The 21,059-nt window shown below is 37.5% G+C and overlaps 1 protein-coding gene across 3 annotated transcripts in view; it reads right to left on the bottom strand.

The window, feature by feature from the left end:
- TTC29 (tetratricopeptide repeat domain 29) overlaps nucleotides 1-21,059 on the bottom strand; it is a 234,357-nt gene that overhangs the window by 148,645 nt on the left and 64,653 nt on the right. For all 3 annotated transcript variants that reach the window (XR_003914733.1, XM_029955273.1, XM_029955328.1), the window contains exon 7: nucleotides 1,324-1,536. Coding sequence is in view for 2 of the 3 variants with exons in the window: in XM_029955273.1 (XP_029811133.1) it covers nucleotides 1,324-1,536 (213 nt within the window). In the remaining variant the exon portion in view is untranslated. The remainder of the gene's footprint in view (nucleotides 1-1,323; nucleotides 1,537-21,059) is intronic.

The following is a 21,059-nucleotide window of genomic DNA, read 5'->3' as shown; positions in this document are numbered from 1 at the left end:
AATATAGGGGCAAATATTTATGAGTTTTAAAAGATATTAAAAATTATTACAACATAAGAAGATTTCTCCTCTTCTCCCTCTTCCCCGACTTTGGGAAGACACCCTTGAAGCTTTCCTTTCTCTATAAACTGCCTTACACTTAGCAAATGTGAACCTAAAGCAAAATACCTTTTCCTAATTGATACATTACCTTACATTTAAGTTCCACATAACTTTCCATGTGACTAAGGCTAGCTGCTGGAATTCATCTAAGAGCTAACTATTTATGTCAGTTTTTACCCCTTTGGGGAAAGTACTAGATCACCAGTCACTCAAAAGCAGTTCATTCAATGGGATACATCTTTCAATGAGGGCGATTTCTTATGAGTATTCTAATAAGCATTAAAAAGGAGTAACAGAGAGAATAAGATGTTTACTATTTAGAAAATTACAATCAAACCCAGAAATTCAGTCCTGCTTATTCCAAATAAACCATATGGTACTTGATAAACTAATCAATTAAATATATCCTCAAGCTAATACACTTTAAAGAGCATAGCTTCTTTTTCTCCATCATGAAAAGTCTACTCTACTGATAAATTATGGTAATAAAATATCTTCGCATTTCACAAAGTAAAAGCTTATGAGTGAGTATGTGTTCCAAATTTCTTCTTTATATTTTATACATATACAAATGATATAGAATATTAAGGATATGATCAGCTCTCATGAAAGCATTTTTTACTGCTATAAGTGTGCACATGCATCACCAGGGGACCTTGCTAGCCTGCTGATGCTGAGGCAGTAGGTCTGGGGTGGAGCCTGAGATGCCGCTTTTCTTAGAAGCTTCTGGTGATGCTGATGATGCCAGTGCAAAGGCCACACTTCGACAGGCAGAGGTCCAGAATATATTACTGTTCTATTTTCCTGTTACTTGTAACTAAATATTTATCATTATCTTCTCTATTGTGTGACCACAGGGAATTTACACACAATGAACATTCTCTCAGATTGAAAGAAATATATAGGCACACACGCACACACACACACCCTTAACTTTTGCAAATGACCTTACCTTGTCATTATAGGTTCGTTGTTTTATAACACTACTCTCAGAGGATTGTAATTTTGGAGACAAAGCTTTCAAGAAATTAATGGGTTTCTTGTTGTCAGCACTAAGGCACCTTTGTTTTACAGTGAAATTTGAAAGTATATTGATGGCATTTGTCTTTGCATTTCATAGGAAATAATCACCCAAACACTTGACGATTTTTACTTGGCTCTGGGGAAAAGCAGTGCCTGCCCATTAAAGGAAGCAATGTGAGAGTGTTCTTCTCCACCCACCTTCTTTGGCTATTTCAAAAGCTTTTATTAGAATTCTGATGGCCTGTTTGTATTCTTTATTTTCCAGCATTTTGTCTGAGAGTAATCTGTAAGTCCTCAGGAGACTCTCACAGGCCAACAAGTTGAGAAAGCGGCCCGTCTCATCCTTCCATATCCGCCCTTGCGTCAATTGATGGAATGCTTCATAATGCTCAGCAGCTTCCAGAAGCTGACCTAAAGAATAAAAGCCATTCATAAATATAAACCACAGGCCAGAACATATTTTCAAAAATTTTGTATACATCTTATGTGTGACTATGAAAGGGGAGTGTAAACCATGGAATACAGTCAAGAATTTCTAAGGGTGAGGAGAATTTAAGCTGGGAAAGAAGCTATCTCAATTTGGACCTCAGATACGGCAATGACTTTGGATGAACACCTGCTGGAGAGATGTATTTTGGCGAGTAGAAATTGAGGAGTATTACATATGTTTAGGAACGGTGTGAAAACCCAGTAGTAATTACTAATAGTAATGGTATTATCTAACCTTTATTTAACATTACTTAGGCAAGGTAATGTACTAAGTGCTTTATATGAATTTCTCATTTAATCTTCAAAAGAGTCCTGTGAAATAGGGATTGCTGTGATTCCATTCTACAGAAGAGAAAGTCAGGTTAAGAATTTTACCCATGGGGGCACCTCAGTGGCTCAGTTGGTTAAGTGTCCGACTCTTGATTTCAGCTCAGGTCATGATCTCACGGTTCGTGAGTTTGAGTACCACATTGGACTGTGTGCTGACGGTGCATGGCCTGCTTGAGATTCTCTCTCTTCCTCCCTCTCTGGTTATCCCGCACTTGTGCTCTCTCTCTCTCTCTCTCTCAAAATAAATACTTTTTTTTTAAAAAAAGAATTTTGCCCATGATTGCATGCATGCATATTTAGTAGGTTAATCTATCCAGGAAGTCTGATTCCAGAGCCCACGTTCTCAACCACTTTCCTGGGCTGCAGTTTCAACAGACAGCTTCTGTTTCACTCCCAGAAAGAATTCAGGTATCTTGCGAAAGGAATTTCAAATTCAATTACTATAGAGGCATTTGTATACGCCATTTAATTTCTCATAGTTAAAATACAACTTAACTGCCTTCTGGATTAGATTTTATAATACAGTTAAAAATGTTTCTTCTCAAAGCCAAAACTCCAAATTAGCTTGAAGTCATTTTGCTCCTTGAAATAGAACAAGCATATCTCTGGAAGAGTAGTTTGCAGTTCCAAGCTGTGGACTGATTGTATTTTACATGTGAATTACCTTGTGAAAATCCTCACAATATCCTGGAGTGTAAATTGTCTTACGGTTTTCGAGTCACCTGAATTGAAATTAACTGGAAAGGTACTTGTATGTAGGCATTCCAAGAGTAGTGTTTAAGAGAGGGTGCAGGCTCCAAGCAGCCAGCCTGAGTTCTTATGCCAGCTTTACCCTTTTTGCTGTTTAGCCTCAGGCTAATCACTACCTTCCCTGTGCTAGAGTTTAATTCTTTTGCAAAATAGGATGATGGTGTAACTATTCAAGGTGTTATTGTGAGAAATGAATCAATACATGTTCAGTACCTGATACAGAGTATTCTCTAAGTATAGCTTACTCTTCCTGCAAAAGATGTAGTTGAGTCCTAGTAACAATATTGTCAATGCACGGCTTATTAGGCTCAATATATTTTCTGAAATAGGTTTCACTAGATATCACAGTGAAGCCACTGCCGTGACTCTTGAATATAATGTCCCCTTATTTTTGCCCCCTAATTTGCTATAGAAATTAGTACTGAAGTATTAAAAAATACACACATATATAAGAATAATACTCACAAAAGTGGGCAATCAGGAAATAATCTGTAAAAAAGATGAGTAAAGACATGCCTAGTCTGAGTCCCTGTTGCACCATGAAGAAGGAGGGCATGCCAGCAAAGATACATACAGAGAGGGGAGTGTGTATAGCAGAGATGCTTAGCAACTTGTATTATGAAATTTTCATATGGTAAAAGACTACAAAGCCATTAATATGATACTATAGAAAAATATTTCATCACATGGATTGGTATTTGTGATAATACTGGAAAACATCAGAAAACATTTACAAAGCATCATCAGTATTATGTGGGTAATAGATGGTTTCCTTATCCTTTCTGATTGTTGTCATTTTCTAACATTTTTATCATCAAAATGTTTATTTTGTAATAAAAATATATGATAAAAGCTATTTTAAAATATATAAAGTGAATATTATTTCTAAATAATATAAATAATATAAATATTATTTTTCAATAAATATTTTTCATTTTGACACAAATACTCCAGGTTGAAGTTCAGTGCTCTAAACTCTCTTCACATTTAACCAACAATTTTTCTCTTACTTCCCACAGGAGCAGACATAGTTTCTCATGTCTTTCCTGTAGCACCTCTCACCAGAAACACCTTTCTCCAAATACTCATGACCCTCGTTTTTTTAAAAGTCAAATGGAGCCCTGACATATATGTGTGTTAGGTTTCCTCTGTTAACTATATTTCTGCCTGTAAAGTATAGCTCTATATTCCTGGAAAGATGTATACCAGAGTTCTTTTTTTTTTTTTCCTATCCAGCTTCCATCTACTCATAAGGTACAGGTACATATTTCTCTTCAGCCATGTGAATAGGGAAAGACAGATCCAGGAAACTGTGAGTAAACCTGATAGTTCCAGAAGAAATACTGGGACTGTAAGGAGGCTAGCAAGGACCTAATGGCATCTGTGGTTACACATAGTAACCAGATGGAAAGAGGATCCAAAGGTGTGTTATAAAATAACAGATTCATTAAGAATTCCAGGAAGACAGCCAGGAAGTGAACCTCTGGGTAACCCAATTAATTACAATGAGATGCAAACGAGGCACAAAGATGTAAATAGTATCTTAAGAACTGATGGCCATGTCCAAGACTTCATCTACAAGGGAGCAGAAAGAAGAGGCAGGGGAGAGAGGGAAGAGGTAGAAAGGAGGGAAAGGAGAGGTGGAGGAAATGGAGAGAGGGGTGAAGATAAGGAAAAGTGGAGAAATGGTGGGGGCTATGTCCTTGTATTCTGTAACAGCCAGACTCCCGTCTATGTTATTGGCACTATTCAGCATCCTGGACAGGCTATGCACAAATGAAGCAAAGGGGGTTTGGGACATTGGTTTCAGTTGGTTACTACGGCAGGCAACCTTGGAATGAAGTTGAGTTTTACTTTTGCTAAAGATTTGAGGGCTCATATCATCAGTGTACTACTTGGCTCATGACTACTGGCTAAGGTTCAACTCTCAGAAGAATAAACTCACAGTCTCCCATGAGGAAGGAGCCTGGTCTAAGATGCTTGGGTAAAAGAGAACAGGAAGCTATTCTTTCCTGAAAACGTACTGGGTGCTCATAAAGATGGAAGACATTTTTCCATACAATATCTTATTTAACCTTTCAAAAACTGATGAAATAAACATGATTATTGCTTTTATACTAAAGAGGTAACTGAGGTTCACAAAGGTTAAATGACTCAAATAGCTAAAAAGTGATATTTAGGATTTAAACCCAGAATCATCAAAAACCCATACCTTCTGGTTCACCACATCAGGTGCTAGTCAACAAACTGAGAGTTGGAAGACTTGGGTGGAGTAAGTTATATTTTCCAGATATAAATCTCTCAAGTTAAAAACAATGTTAGAGTTATATGGTTTCTAGTTTCTTCTAGTTCTGTAATTCTTTGACTCTATTCAGGCAATTGTAGGTAATCTCTAACATAAAAGCACAGATCTTAGCCCCTGATGTGCTTCTGACTGGTTTTTCTGAAGGAGTTTGATGTGTAAGTAACTATGTATCCTTCATCCAAATCCCCGTCTGTCCCATGACATCTATGGGGCACCTGGAATTCCTAGGGTGCCTCAGACTTAGCCAGCTGTGGCCACATCTAGTGATTCATGGATTCACTTCCCCTTTTTCAATCACTTTGCCACAGATGAGATCACTGGGGATTCTACTTGAAACTGAGGTGCCTAAACAGAGAAAGTAGCGTTTTCCAGTCCTTCTCAGATGTAGAGATACATTTCTAAAGTTATTTGGTGGCAAACAGACCAGTAAATAAGCTGGCCAGGATTTGATCCAAGTTACCATAAGTACACAATTGACTTAGTTACAATTTCTAAAGGCTGGTCAGAATTTGAAAGCACATAGTATAATACAGTATATTTGATTTTAAAATGTTAAATTTGAGTCCATACAATAAAGGGAACATAGTAGTTTAAATATGCAAGTATTTCCCTTTAAGCAGATTAACAATGAAATGATTTCCATTTAATTTATATTTTCAACTGTAAATAGGATTTTAAAGATTTTCTTACTTTCTGAGTAAAGACCAATATTAAGACTAGGTATTTACTAAGAAAATGCATCCTGTTTTATCTGAAGAAAAATTTAAATTCAATAGACTTGAGAGAAATATTATAACAGGCTATCATGATAGTGGTCATTTCAACAAAGCTAAATGTAAAAAATAAATGAAGACCATGAACCAGTTTCTTTGCTCATCTCTTTGTAACTTCTTTAAAATATTCTATATACAGTCTACCTTTTGTTCCCAAATAAACTTTAAAATGTCAGAACCAGCTGAGATTTCCAGATCTTACAACCAATCTTGTAGAAGGACAAGGGTCTAGACCACTGTCTTACTATGGAATTATCAAGTGGTAACATTATTTTCCAACGAAGAAGAGGGCAGAGAGAAGAAGGATCGCATCAAGGTACCACAAAAATAAAAGTTAACAGAAAAGAGGAGAAAAAAGAGAAGCCCTCAGTAATATTCATTGATGTGAAAGGTCTCCAGGGGCACGTGAGCTTTCTCACACTGCAGCAGGAATTACCAGCAAATCTTCATCATCACTACATGTAACAGAGATCATGGGAGTAACCTCAATAAGGAAGACAACTAGGGCTCAACTAAGTGCATGGAATGCATGGTTTTATGCTAAGCAAAAATCTCGAGAGTTCACTAGCATTCCAAGTGAATCAAGGAAGAACATGGAACCAAAATGGGAGTCCAACGGCCCTCCACCAATACCATCAGTAATCAATTTGCTCAACAGTATGAGGTACTATCAGAAAACACTCAGGAGATACACCAAACAAGTGTGTAAAACAAGAGTGTCCAGGTATGGATAGAAATATCCTAAGACTCAGTTTTTAAAAAGAAAAAAAAATTACATAACATCTACATAAACAATAAGGAGGTTGGTATGTGTTTATGGTTTTTCACCTAAAGGAAAGTACATTCTTAAAATAAAACTGTTATAAAGGAGTCTCACTTTACCTAGAGCCCATGCAAACAAGAAATCCATCCATTTATTTAAAAATACAAACAACACCCAAACAATGTGGTAAACTGCAAAATGCTTAGTAGGATGTTAAGACAAATGCTATGTAGAGAAAATAAGATTTTATATATTTGGGTATTATCCAAATTCTTGCTTACCCTCTTCCCTGCACAACATCTCTGAAAGTTTATAGATATTTGTGGTATCACAGCAGATGTCTAGAACAAATATTAAGCAAAAGAGAATGTATATGATCTCTCCCATTTTAGTTTTTTTTTAAAGTAGGAAGATTGACTAGATATTAACACAAATGGGTTTAAATGTGAAGCTGCCATAAAAGCAGGAACATAAATGTAATTCTCCCAGCCGCTATTTTGATGCACATTTTTGATTCCATGAATATTTTATGAAATGGCCCAAACTAAAGCCATATAACATTCCTGCATTACTGATGCTTGCGCCCGTAAGCTACGAACATTAGAGGCATGATTGAGTGCATTAAAATGAACTCATTCAGCAGTGCATTGATTACTTGAAGGGGGAGGGAAAAGAAAAAAGAAAAAAAAAGTTGCTCCACTTAAGAAAACAGCACACAAATCTAAACTTTGCAATACAATAAGGGCGAAAGCAAGTTTGAATAAAATAATATTTCATAAATAAAGTGTGACTCTGTCTAGACCTGACAGTAATTAGGCAAGGTGTTAATTACGTCCAAAGATGGCTCCCGGTATTATTCAGGTAATTTAAAATGTCACAATTTCTGAGACGCACAGACTGGGCTCCTTTAGTTCCATGCATCAGCAATTCTGAAAGTAGCTAATTATTTCCTTTTCTATCAACTTGTACATTTGCCAGTAAAAATAATGCTACAGAAACAATTGCATGAAAATAATTTGACAGGTCCATAAGGCCTATTTCTTCAGCAGCACTGGTGTAAGTCTTAAGCATATTTAGTTGTAAATTGTGCACATTTGTTGAGGAATTTAGGGAAATATTCCACTTTAGCTTAAAACAACAACCTAAAGGAACAATAAAGCTTTATGTATGCTATATTACATTTTAATCTGGAGCTACTGGACATCTTTGGCATTAAGTTACTATTCCATACAATGTAGACATAAAATCTGCTAGGAGCAATATTGAACAGTAGCAAAAAGAGAAAAATGTTATTGCTCTTTTGTAAAAACAAAAGACATTGCTTTCCATTTCAGTTTAACTGCATGAACAATTTATATTATCTTTAGGTTTTTACATTCAATTATGATAATTACAATGGCACTATACATGCTGAAATTATTAAGGGCTTGTCACACTTTCCAGGAGAAACTATCACTTGCAAGGGTTTATCTCTCGTCAGAGGAGATTTGTTTGGACTATAACCCACTGCACACCACTGCAAAATGGAATGCTGGAAAACAAAGATTTTGTTCTGTAACTCAACAGCATCCCCAATAAACCAGGAAGAAAATGTGCCCATAACTTTTGAGTAACTACTTTGGGATACTCAGAAGACATTTGAGATGCTATTAAAAAAATGGAATCTCTCTTTTACCATTTTGAACAAAGATTTCAGATGGACATGATAGGAACGCTACCATATCCCCATTAAAACCCATGGGTCACTAAACCATACAATGAAAAGAATCCCAGGAAGATAGCAAGACACATGAGGGAGACACTCACTGAGAGTCTGTCAGTGATATGGGCAATATGTTTACATTAATTCTTAAAGTCCAGAAGGTTAGCCTGCACTTCTAAAATATTCTGAAGGAATTGATAGTAATTGTTGTTTCTGATTTTAGATGGGAGAATCCTGGTCAGTGATGGGAATGGTATACAAGCTTGACTGCTTATGAAGAAATAAACCTCAGATGACTGGTTTCTATCAAAGTTTTGCAGTTTCTAAAGATTAGCCATGTTTGTTCTTAAATAATTATAAGTATCAAAATAACAGGAAAATTTTTTTAAATGTAAAACACGTGTATAATAATAAACAATAGAACTATTAGCCACTGTAGGGCTTACAAAGCTTACCATTTCCTTCATATAATAAATTGTTTTACCTTAATGGTTGCCACGCCATCTAAAAATATTAAGAAATAGTGTTGACAAGTATAAAAGTCTGAGGAGAAATAAAGTCAGTATTGATATTAAGTCAACTAATGAATTATATTGTGCTGCACTTAATCAATAATATAATTCTTGCGTGAATTATATATTGTTCATGATTTTGAGCAAACCACATTCTGATCATGTGTATATATTTATATGGGTGAGGAGAAAGATGTGGAAGCATATATGCCAAAGTACCGGTATCAATTAACTTAGATAAGATGGAAGTGCGAGAGGGGAGTATTAACTTTCCCCTAACACACCTTTGTTTGGGTTGATAATAAGCATGTGCTATTTGGGATACTACAAAAAACAAACAAACTGAAAGTAATCTACTTAGATGAGCATGGAGGAAGAAAAGCAATGTTGGCTGAGCACTAACCATGGGCCTCGCATGTCGCAGCTGGTATACATACCTGCATTAGTATCTGTCCTCTAGAGGTGAGGAAAACGAGCCTCCGCGGTTCTCTTCCTCAACCCACACACCAACTATGCAGCAGAGCTGATGCCCGAAGCCCATGGGTGACCCCTTTTTATTTTTATTTGTTTTTATTTATTTTAAACGGAGAGAGAGACAGAGTGCGAGTGGGGGGCGGGGCCGAGAGAGAGGGAGATACGGAATCCCACGCAGGCTCCAGGCTCTGCACTGTCAGCCAGCGCCAAAACACAGGGGCTTAAACTCACAAACTGTGAGACCATGACCTGTGCCAAATTTGGAGGCTTAACTGACTGAGCCACTCAGGTTCCCCAACAACTGACCCCTTTTTAGAAACTGTCCAATGTTTGACTTCAAAGGCAGAGACCAAGGTTTAAACCTCTAACACCATGCTATAATAGGACCATTCACAACATTTCTTTAAGTTCTCTGAGTCAAGAATAATAACGCCAGCCTCAGGGTGTGGTTGTAAAGGCATGAAAACAGCTGCGGCACCATGCAAGGTGCCTGGTGCTTCCTAGACATCCAATAACTTTTCGGGCCCTTTTTTTGTTTAAAACAAAACAGATTTCCCATTTGGAGGGAAGCTAGATGGGCCTACGATATGGAATGCTTTAAAACTAAGTATTATGGAACTGTCACTCCTTCAGTATTAAGAGCGACTCAAGGCCCCAATGAAACAGCACGCTTCATCCAACTTTCATCCAATACCTCTTTTGCCCTTGGTCAGCGGTGCCTCTGAGGGCAGCGCCTCTTCTCAGACAGAGGAAATCCTGCCCCCAGAGCAGTCTACTCAGTGTGGCAAGACCTGTGAGCTGGGTGCAGCTACTCAAGACCTCCTTGCAAAGCTTTGAAAAAGAGAAACGTGCTGCAGAGCAGGCACCTCTGAATGAGCTTCCTCTCTGTGCTGCTCGTTAAGCAGTAAATAATTAAAACACCCTGAAAAAGATAGGTAAAATGCGGCAGCAATGTCAGTAACACAGACATGAAAGGGAAGGGGAAGAAAATGAATTAAAAAAAAAAAGGCAATGAAATAATTCATTTGAAGCTCTAATAAAGTTTCATTTGCAGTCTTGTTTAAAGATATATCAGACTTCAGGGATGTAACCTAATTACATTTTTATTCTAAGTTCCATTCAAAGATCTTGGACTTTGATTCTTTAACACAGATCAAACATGGTATAATTTTCTTGTGGCTATCAATACTTAAAAAGGATCTCTTCATTAAATACTATAAGGTCTTATGAACATGTACACACAGTAGATGGAGAATAAACTGACATGCCCTGAAAAGTGACAATTAATTTATATAGAAATAGCAATGCTAACTCACTTAACTTCTGGGAAAAAAAACACTTTAATTATTAAATTCACTTTTATTCAAATATAAAGTGACTCAGTTTCTAATACTGATCTAGTCAGAGGTACCTTTGAAAATGTACACTAGTGCCCATTTTTTAAATCCATTCTTAAAATATACTCCAAAAATGCAGTGGTAGAAGTAGTAAGAACTGCAACCACGCAGAGAATAACAGAAAAACGCTATCAACAGACCTGCAGTCAGCCTGAGAGTCTAAGTCAGGGGAGGCTATGTTGGAGTAATCAGAGTTCACACTTCCACACTTTTTGGGTTGGCTTTACTTCATATTGTTACTAGGAAACCTGAATAGAATAATTAATTGATCAGTCTTCCAGAGGATCTTTTTGGAAAAGTTTCTTCCCGAGGGATTTCTAAGATGCAAATTTAGAAGTAGATTAAAAGCAGAGGGAAACAAACACATAGGATTTATTTTCTTAACTATTAAGAGGGGGAAAATGTCCCCCAATGAACTTGTGTAGTTGAACTTAAAGATGCAAGTAGACGGGGAGGTACACTAGGATTTAAAGATCTCAACAGGAGAACCAACACAGAACTTTGGTCGTGAACAGTCAACAGACACTGGGAAATTGTGCTGGAGTTATTTTTGCTTGTTTTTTTCCCCTACAAAATATCCACAGTGCCCACCAGTGAATCTATTTTCAGAGATAAACACTGAAGGAGATGCCCTTTGTTGCTTCAAGGGCTATTTTCTCTTACAGCATTCCATATGTAACGGAATTTTACAAATTTTAAAATATGATAGCAATTTAAATAGAAAATACAAGTCATTTAAAACCCAAAAGAGCCATATTACGCCTGTCAAAATCTATTAATAGCAAGTAACAAAGATGTTATTGTCTCACTATTATTTAGTCCATGAGCAAAATGACAGGTTAATAAAGACAAAAGAAAAATTTCAAGTTTACTATCTTTAGAATAACTAGTTGATTCAGGTTTGCCTGGGATTTTTCTGGTTCAAGCACTGAAAGTCTTCAGTGCAGGGAACTCCCTCAGACCCAAGGCAAACCGTGATGATTAGTGATCCTAACATTGACCCAAAATACAAAGCAAGGTTGAAAATGTAATTAAAACACAAAAGTGATATTCAGTGAAAGATACAATGCAATATAACATAACATATGTTTTACTTATTTTAAGGGCCAAAAGATTATATTAGTGTGAAATACTACAAGGAAAAATCTGAAATTTACTAACAATAACATCATTAATCAATCAAAATTTTTAATTTTGGTCAAGTTACATTCTACTCCTTTTCTATATTCATGTATAATTTTTACACAGTGGTAAAGAAAAAAATATAATTTTTCTACTTACCTAAATTCTTTTAATTAATTATTTTAATGTTACATATTTTCATAATAGCATTTAAAAAGACTACATGTTTTTTCAAGGGGGGGGTGTATACTTTAATCATCTGCCTACTACTTGTATATATAGATTGTTTCTCCATTTTAAATGATGTTTTAATTAACACTTTCATGTATTTTTCTGTCTCTAAATTTTAAAACAATTTCTAGAAGTATCATTAATAGAGAAAAAGACATGGCAAATTGTATTGTTGCTATGAATTGCCATGTTACTTTCCAGAACCCATTTAAATGATGTACCTTATCACATACATAAGAATTACTTTGAAGAATCATGATTTTTTTGTGTCTTTTAAGAAGTGTTAAAGCATTTCACAATTATTCAAATAGGTTTTTAGAGAAGCTGGTTATTTTTCTATATATTCAGTGCATATCATATTTCCTCTTTAATAAATTATCTATATTACATTTGTCTTAACATTTTTTACCAATTAACATACACTTTACATAGAATATAGCTGCTATAAATACTGTTATATATACTGCATATAAGGTCATTTTTTTTCCTTTTCCAAATCCCTGCCCTATATTGGAAGATTGATGCTCTCTCCTCCTGTAGGATCTGGAAGTCACTCTTCCTTTTCATTTATTCAGCTAACAGACCAGCCCACTCTTCTCAACAGTCTTAATGCCTTTTAAATCCTCCCCCTGGTTCTAGTTTTCCCGGTTTTAAGGAATCCCACCACAATTATTGAACAGCCAGATTCACACATGGATTTCAATATATAATGAAAAGCCTTGATATAGTCACCCAAACCTGCCTGTTCAACATTCGGTTAACTGATTACTTCCTCTTCCATTTTGCTTTCCATATTACAAGGCCTTCTCTATAGTATTTAATTTTTACAGAATCATCCTTTATATGCATAATCTTGATAGGCTAAAATGATAGAGGAGATTAAGTCATGAGGGGGTCATGGATCATGTCACTAGTACTGAGAATGGGATTCTCACTGACCACATGAGAATCTTGGGCAACATAGGGCTGGGCAAAGGATCATGAAGGCAAATGGTTGGATAAGTTGACAAATGACAGAAGCCATAAAAAAGGAGACACAATTTTTTTATTCATAATTTTGTCAGGGCCAGTTTTATTTCAGAAGTCTCTTCTTATTGTAATCTTAGTAAAAATAAATCAAGAAAAAATAAATCCACAAGGTCAACTTTGTGAAGTCCCTGTTTAGAAAACTTTTATGTAGGGAGACAGTGTGGGGTAGTGAGAAGAAAATTCAAATATACAGCCTCCTGTCTTGGCTTTAGTTGTCATATAACCTCTCAGCATCCTAGCTTCTGCAGATCAGAAATGGGAGTAATATTACCTACTTCACGGATGAGAAGAATTTCATATAGATCTACTAACACATCTTTCTACCTGTTACTGCCAGTACTCATGTTGTAGATACATTTTATTTAGTCTTTGTCTAAGTGTTGCTATTAAGCCAGTTTGAAGAACCAGGCATTACAAGGGTAGCTTGTGTATTGTGTCCAGTATGACACAGAGGAGGAAGAAGAACTGACACAGGTATGGAGCTCTACATCCAAGTAGCACCTGCTATTACTAACACACTAGGTGACTGTGGCTAAATTATTTCATTATTATATTCAGCTTCTTCCTCTAGTGAATTAAGGTTTGAACTAGATGACTTCTAAGGTCCAATATGGCTCTCAAATTCATTCATCTTTAAGAATTGAACGATATAAGTTCTCAGCCCAGTTTCAAACAATTGAGGACTATTTACAGTTTAGGAAATCTGAAGAGGGAACATAGGCAAGTTGACAGACCACAAATACCCTCACCCCTGCTCCTCGATGGGATATGTGTGATATCCTCAGGCATTCCTGGCTACCCAAGAACAAAGGAAAGGGGAGAAGCAAACGGTTAACTGATAAAGCTCAGAGTCCTACAGGACACGAGTCTGCACCACTCTCCATAGTGATGTAGGAAACAAACAAGGAAACGGCAGATAGAACTAAATTTCCTTATACCCGAAGCCCATTGACAAATACTGAAGACTGGCAGAGGAAAATGTTTCTTCAGGAACTCCTTACTGTCTTAACTGTGAATGCTTTGCCAGAGGGGAAAACAACCTTCCTATGACAATAGCGAGGACTCTGGAATCCTGTGTCTTCTGTAGCATATGAAAATCTCACTGGAAACTTCCCCTGGACTTTACACCCCCAACTCCATAGTATATAACCAGTCTCTCATGGTCCCAGGGCAGCTCTTCCTGCCCAAGAGTCCTGTCCCCGTGCTTCAATAAAATCACTCTTTTGCACCAAAGATGTCTTCAAGAAGTCTTTCTTGGCTGCCGGCTCCAGACCCCAGGAACCCCACTGTCACCCCCAAAACCTCATCAAAATCTATATCCATCTGTTATTCCATGGAAAGTTTTCTTGACTATTTAGAAATCATAAATGCTTAGGGAAAAGTAATCACAGGAAAACAGTTCTGCCCTTCCATTCCCCACCCAAACTACTCTCTTCACAGCTTCCTCATTTGCATACAGGAGGCTGCCTTCTGAGTGAAACAACAGGGACAAGCAGGAAAAAACCTTCAAGCACCTGAGACCAAGAGGCTAGGTTCTTAGTAGCTAAGGTACACACAAAAGTGATCCTACCATTCAGAAAAGCAATAAGGACGCTACTAATGGAACAAGGCCTCCCCTCTCTATATATGCTAAATGTTCTGAATGAAGGGATCAAGAAAATCCTCAACAAAAGTGAGGCAGGTGGTTTTCATTTTTCTGTTTTTTGTTTTGTTTTGTTTTAACTACAAGCCCAAGGAAGAATAGTTTAAAAAGTGCTTTGTGGAAGATTTGCATCACTGTCTACAGGAGAACATGAAGAACATCAAAGGCAGAGCTCAAGATGAGAGGACGGAGATAAACTGTAAAGAGCTGCGAGAGAGTGACACGAGTTGAAGGAGATGCCCAGGGGAAGAGAAGAGGAGAGGCAGCACGTTGGAAGTGTCAGCCACCCACCGGCATGAACCTGCTTGCTTGGGTTGCTCCTGGCTCCCGAACTGGCCTCGCTGAGTGCTCTCCACTTTTACCTGGGGACTTGCTGGGATTGCCACTGGCTGGCCTAATATACAACCTGCCGAGCACTGTCATTCTCCTTAACCTACTGTAAATGATATGCACGTCTGGAAGTGAGAAGAGCATGTGAAAAGAGAAGCAGCATTTATGTAGGCCTACATGATAAGCAGAAGACCAGGCACTCCACTGACCACATTCAATCCACAGCACATTTCTTCCAAGAACTAGATCTTTTTTTTTTTTTTTTTTTTTTTTAATAATGAGGTGTGGCACAAACAGGGTTAACATTAGGCTCTATCTCCATTTCACAAACTGACATTTTTCTTTCCTTAATAAGTAAAGACGTTGACGCACAGAGTTTTTAAGGACTAATCTTTCAATAGCCATTTAAGCAGCCATAGAACTCAGGGCTGGAAGTGAACTAACAGCAAAGAGCATGTGTTCCCATGCCCTCATGTTAGAGGTGAGGAAGGCAAGATCCACAGTAATTAAATACCTTACCCAGATGCACACAGTCAACTAGTAAGTGCCAGGGTCAAAAGAGAACCTAGGTTTATTGCTCAATCTAATACTTTTTCCATGGCCAGACTTCATTCTTGGCCTGGTGCTCAGATGCTAGGTTAGGTTAAGTATTCAAACCAAGACAGTTATTCAACATCTATCAGATATCACTAATTTCACTCTTGTGTATATGAATTTTCAGGTTTCCAATTTATATCTTTATTTAAATCTTTTGTCCCATATTTCTAATATCACTATAGATTTTGGCTTCCCTTGCTGTCTGAAAAACCAATCAATAATTCACATTTCCCCTTACTTTTCTACTTCATTAATAATCTGATTGGATCTATAATAGTTCTTTAATCTTCACCATTATTTTTACCAACCACAAAAACCTTCTGTCCCTTTCAATAATTTTTAATTCAATGAAATTTTTAAAATTAGCTCGTTTCCCCCCCAATTAAAAAATCACACATGTACAAGGTGACCAATTCTAACAGTAAGAAAGGATGTATGATGCAAAATAAGTTGGCCTGTCATTCCACATCATTGGTGCCCTTCTCCAGAGGCCGCCTCAGTTGAGATTTTGTATATTTGATGGGGTTTAAATCCTCTCAACAGCGCTTACATCTCTATTAATTTTTAATAAAATGAAAGAGAAAATAAAATACCACACTAAAAACTGATGTATCCTTTGCATTTCTTTTAGTTATTAAGGCTGTTTTTCTAATAAACTGGCAAATGTTATCCCATGACAAATAAGAAATTACCCTGAAATTTCTATCAATTTTGATGTGGCATCTTTGATGATATTAAAACCTTTGATGATATTCTTGTATTTTAACCTTTATTTTTTGAGAATTCTGATAATCAGTTTTACTTCAAATATCAAAGAATAAAAATAGTCACCAGATGAAGTCATATTTATAATGGAATACAGAATAAGGTAAAAAGCCAAAATTGTAGGAAAGGATTGTTTATATAAGATATTAAGGCATTTTAAAAAATCTCCCTGTATTATTTTAGATAGTATACAATTGATCACTACCTAACATAATTGTTTTATTATGTCAGAGTTTAAAATTAAGGAACATTACATTCTTTACATGTCAAGTCATAACCACTCCACCGTTGGTTTATTCCTTTTGTTTCCCCTGAAACAACATCTTTTGTTACTTTAGGTAAATGAATGACACCATATTAAATACTGTATTAATTTCCCAGGGCTGCCATAACAAATTGTCACAAACTGGGTGGCTTAAACAATAGCATATATTCTCTCACAGTTCTGGAGGTGCAAGTCAAAATTAGGGTGTTGGTTCCTTCTGAATGACGTGAGAGAGAATCTGTCTGTGCCTCTGTGCCTCTTTTGGTCACTTCAGGCATTCCTTGGCTTGTAGATGGTGTCCTCCCGGTGTTTCCACATTACCTTCCCTCTACAAATGTCTGTTTCTGTGCCAATTTCCCCTTTTTATAAGCAATCAGCCACAATGGATTTGGGCTCACCCTAAAGATCTCATCTTAACTTGATCATGTCCAAAGACTCTGTTTCCAAATAAGGTCACATCCACAGGTATGGAGGTTGAGACTAAAACATCTGTAGGTTTTGGTTCAAGACAGCAATGTAAGAACATCATACTCACCACTTCTCAGGGACACACTGAGTCAATAGTCAATATGAAACAATTACTTCAAAAAAACACGCAAAACAAAACAAAACAAAAACACACACAAAAACCTCTAAAGGCTGGCTGAGTGGCAAACAAGAAGAAAACCACATCAAAGTGGGTAGGAGAGGGTAAAACACAAACTTGCCAAAAACTACACCTCTAGCATAGCAACTGATTCACAATTGGGAGGGAACTCAAACCCAGAGCTTCTCCCTTAGGAACAGAGGGTTCACACCCCGTGTTGGACGCTCCAACTTTTAAGATCTGCATTTGAGAGACAAGCCCCAAAATATCTGACTCTGAAAACCAACAGAGCTCATTTCCAGGGACCAAAAAGGACTAACTATCTGAAAAGCCTCTCTTAAAAGAGCTTGCAAGTTGGAACTCACTCACCCTAGGGCCCAGCTCAGAGGCAGGCAATCAGGCCCAGACTTAAAGTGAAGGAGGCTCATCTGTGTGTATTAAAACATCGCCCTTAGGGGCAGGCATCTAATTTAAACACACATATAGGAGCCTGCTGGGACACTCTCTGGGGACAGGCAGGCACCATTTTCATGCTCTCCCTAGGCTGTACTCCAGAGAACCAGTATCTTTTGAAAGGAAGTTTATGCACATGTTTGGTGTTTTGGTTTTTGTGGCTGATGCCGAAGGGACATTTCTACTTACCTGGTTATGGTGGCCAGTGAGTTTATGGGCTTCTGCTCATGGGTCCCACAGGACTATAACCAACAGACAAAGAGTTCTTAAAGAATTATAACTCACAGGACACAGCAAAGGCAAGAGACCCAGGAGCTCAGTGTTTCTGAGAGAGTCCTATTAGCTAATCATTTTGACTGCAGCCTGCGGGGCAAGGCCTCTAATTAGAGAGCCATCTAAGGACTGACTGTATTCCTTTCCCGAGACCTCAGAAGGTGGGTGCTATCTCTTGATCACCCTGTGCTGCACTCCACACTCCTGCACTCCTGTTTTCCCTCCAGGAGAACTTTGCATGCATCTCATTCCCCAGTATTTTTTGGCTGCCAAGGGATGTTCCTTGATCACTTGGCTCTGGTGGCCAGGGCGGCTTGTGTTCTTGGGTTCCAAGGGACTACAGCAATTGAACAGACAATTCTTGGCTCTCCCTTACTACTCCCAAGACACTATGCAAACAGTGGACTGAGGAACACATCCCAATAGTTCTTTGAAGAAGACTACTTTGCTTGTCCTAGAGCTTTGGGGATAAGAGAGAGGCTTCATGTTTGGCATACATCTAGTAGCCTATGGAGCTGTTCTCAAGAATGTAGGCTGTGGACACCATCTTAGTGCTCTCCCTTTGCCTTGCTCTAGCTCACTAGTCTCTCCCCCAAAAGATTATATATACTTGTATGGAGCCTCATTTGCAGCCGATTGCCAGGGGACGCCTCCAGATTGCCTGGCTCTGGAGGCCAGGGAACTTAGGCTTGTGGTCTTATAGGACTATGCATATTTGCATACTTTTAAAAGCTGATCAGGATGCCTGGGTGGCTCAGTTTGTTGAGAGTCTGACTTTGGCTCCGGTCATGATATCACAGTTTGTGAGTTCTAGCCCCACAACAGGCTTTGTGCTGATAGCTCAGAGCCTGGAACTTTCTTCGAATTCTGTGTCTCCCTCTCTCTCTACCCCGTTCCTGGTTGTGCTTCCCCAACCCCCACCCTCTCTCTCTCAAAAATAAATAAACATTAAAAAAAAAAAGCTGATGCTAGAAGGTCTGGCTTCTGTGTAGCTTGAACCTAGGAACTGAGATACTCCTCTTTGGAACACTGACAGGTCTTGGCATATCCTTAAATACTGGGAGCTATTAAATGTAAAATAGGATCCTTGGATCAGCACAAAGGTTTGAAAATCAACCAGTAGCTGGAGCAGAGCTGAATGACAAGATTCATCTCCTACACAAGGTCATTCCTTCAAGACTGAAGAAGTAGTTTTATCTACCATATAAATAAATATACACTAAAGAAAGTCATGAAATCACAGGGAAGAGAAAAAGAGAAGAAAGGAACAGAATGACTGGCCTTAACTATACAGCAGCCAAAACACAACAGCAGAGTGCACACATCACACAGTGGAGATACCCTCTGAAGCAACAGGCCCTGGGCACTGCATAAGGCCAGTATTTCTTCATAAGGCCATTATTTCAAGAGAAGGAAATACAACTGGCTTTTCTAACATATATAAGGCAGAGATTCAGACAAAATGCCAAGATGGAGGAATTTATCCTAAATGAAGGACAAGATAAGGCCACAGCCAGAGATCTAAGTGAAACAGTTAGATATAAGTAACATGCCTAATGGAAAATATAAGACAATGATCTTATTTTAGGATTACTCACTGGGCTTGAGAAAAGAAGACATTAGTTAAGACACTTACCAGAGAGATTAAAGAATTAAAAAAGAATCAATCAGAGATGAAGAATGCAATAAGCAGGACTGGAAACAGGCTTGATGCAATGAACTAGCTGGAAGAAGCAGAGGAACAAACTGGTGACCTAGAATACAAAATAATGGAAAATAATGAAGCTGAACAAAAGAAAGGAAGAAGAATTATGCAAAATGAGGATAGACTTAGGGAACTCAGTGACTCCATCAAACATAATAACATGAATATTTTAGGAATTTCAGAAGATGAAGAGAGAGAAAAGGGGGGCAGAAAATTTATTTCAAGAAACAATAGCAGGAAAATTCCCTAATCTGGGGAAGGAAACAGACATCCAGATCTAGGAGGCAGAGAAAACTCCCATCAAAATCAGCAAAAGTAGGCCAACACCAAGACTATTGTAATTAAATGTACAAAAGATAGTGATAAAGAAAAAGTCTTAAAAGTAGCAAGACAAAAGAAGTCCTGAAGTCCTTAACTTATGAGGGAAAACTCATAAGGCTAGCTGGAGATTTCTCAACAGAAATTTGGCAAGTCAGAAGGAGGTGGTATGGTATATTCAAAGTGCTGAATGGGAAAAATCTGCAGCTAAGAATACTCTATCCAGAAAGACTATCATTCAGATTAGAAGGAGAGATAAGGAGTTTCCCAGACAAACAAAAATTTAAAAAGTTTGTGACCACTACACCAGTATTGCAAGAATTATTAAAGGGAACTTGTTGAGTGCAAAGGAAAGACTAAAAGTGACAGAGTCAAGAAAAGATCAGAGAAAATCTTCAGAAACAATGACAAAACAGGTAATACAATGTTAATAAATATATACCTATCACTAATTATTTTGAATATAAATGAACTAAAGACTTCAATCAAAAGACAGGGTGTCAGAATGGATATAAAAAATGAACAAACATGACATAAAAATGCTGCCTACAAAGGACCCATTTTAGACCTAAAGACATCTACAGATTGAAAGTGAGGGGACAGAGAAACAGTTATCATGCAAATGGATATCAAAAGAAAGAGTGACAAAATTTGTATTGGATAAACTAGACTTTTCTGTTCTTCTATTTTTTTAATGTTTATTTATTTTGAGAGCAAGAATGAGTAGGGGAGATGCAGAGAAAAGGAAAGAGACAGAATTCTAAGCAGGCTGTCAGTGCAGAGCCTGATGTGGGACTCAAACCCATAACCTAAGCTGACAAAAAAACCAAGAGTCGGACACTTAACTGAGCCACCCAGGCACCCCTGTTCTTATATTGTTTTTATCCTGCTTTGGGATCAGGGTAGTACTGGCTTCCTGGAATGATTCTAAATGTGTTCCCTTTATTCCATTATTTGTAAGATTTTGATAAAGATTGCTATTAGTTATTTTTTAACATTTGGTAGAAGTCACCAATGAAACCATGTAGTCTTGGATTTTTCTGTGCTGGGAGATTTTTGATTCCTAATTCAACTTTCATTCTTATTCTTGTTATTGGTGTAAGAAAATTTCCTATTTTTTTTT

Source organism: Suricata suricatta, chromosome 1, assembly GCF_006229205.1.
Source record: "Suricata suricatta isolate VVHF042 chromosome 1, meerkat_22Aug2017_6uvM2_HiC, whole genome shotgun sequence".
NCBI classification, from domain to species: Eukaryota; Metazoa; Chordata; class Mammalia; order Carnivora; family Herpestidae; genus Suricata; species Suricata suricatta.
Note: the sequence above shows the minus strand (reverse complement) of the source record. Positions and strands in the feature narration are given on the sequence as shown.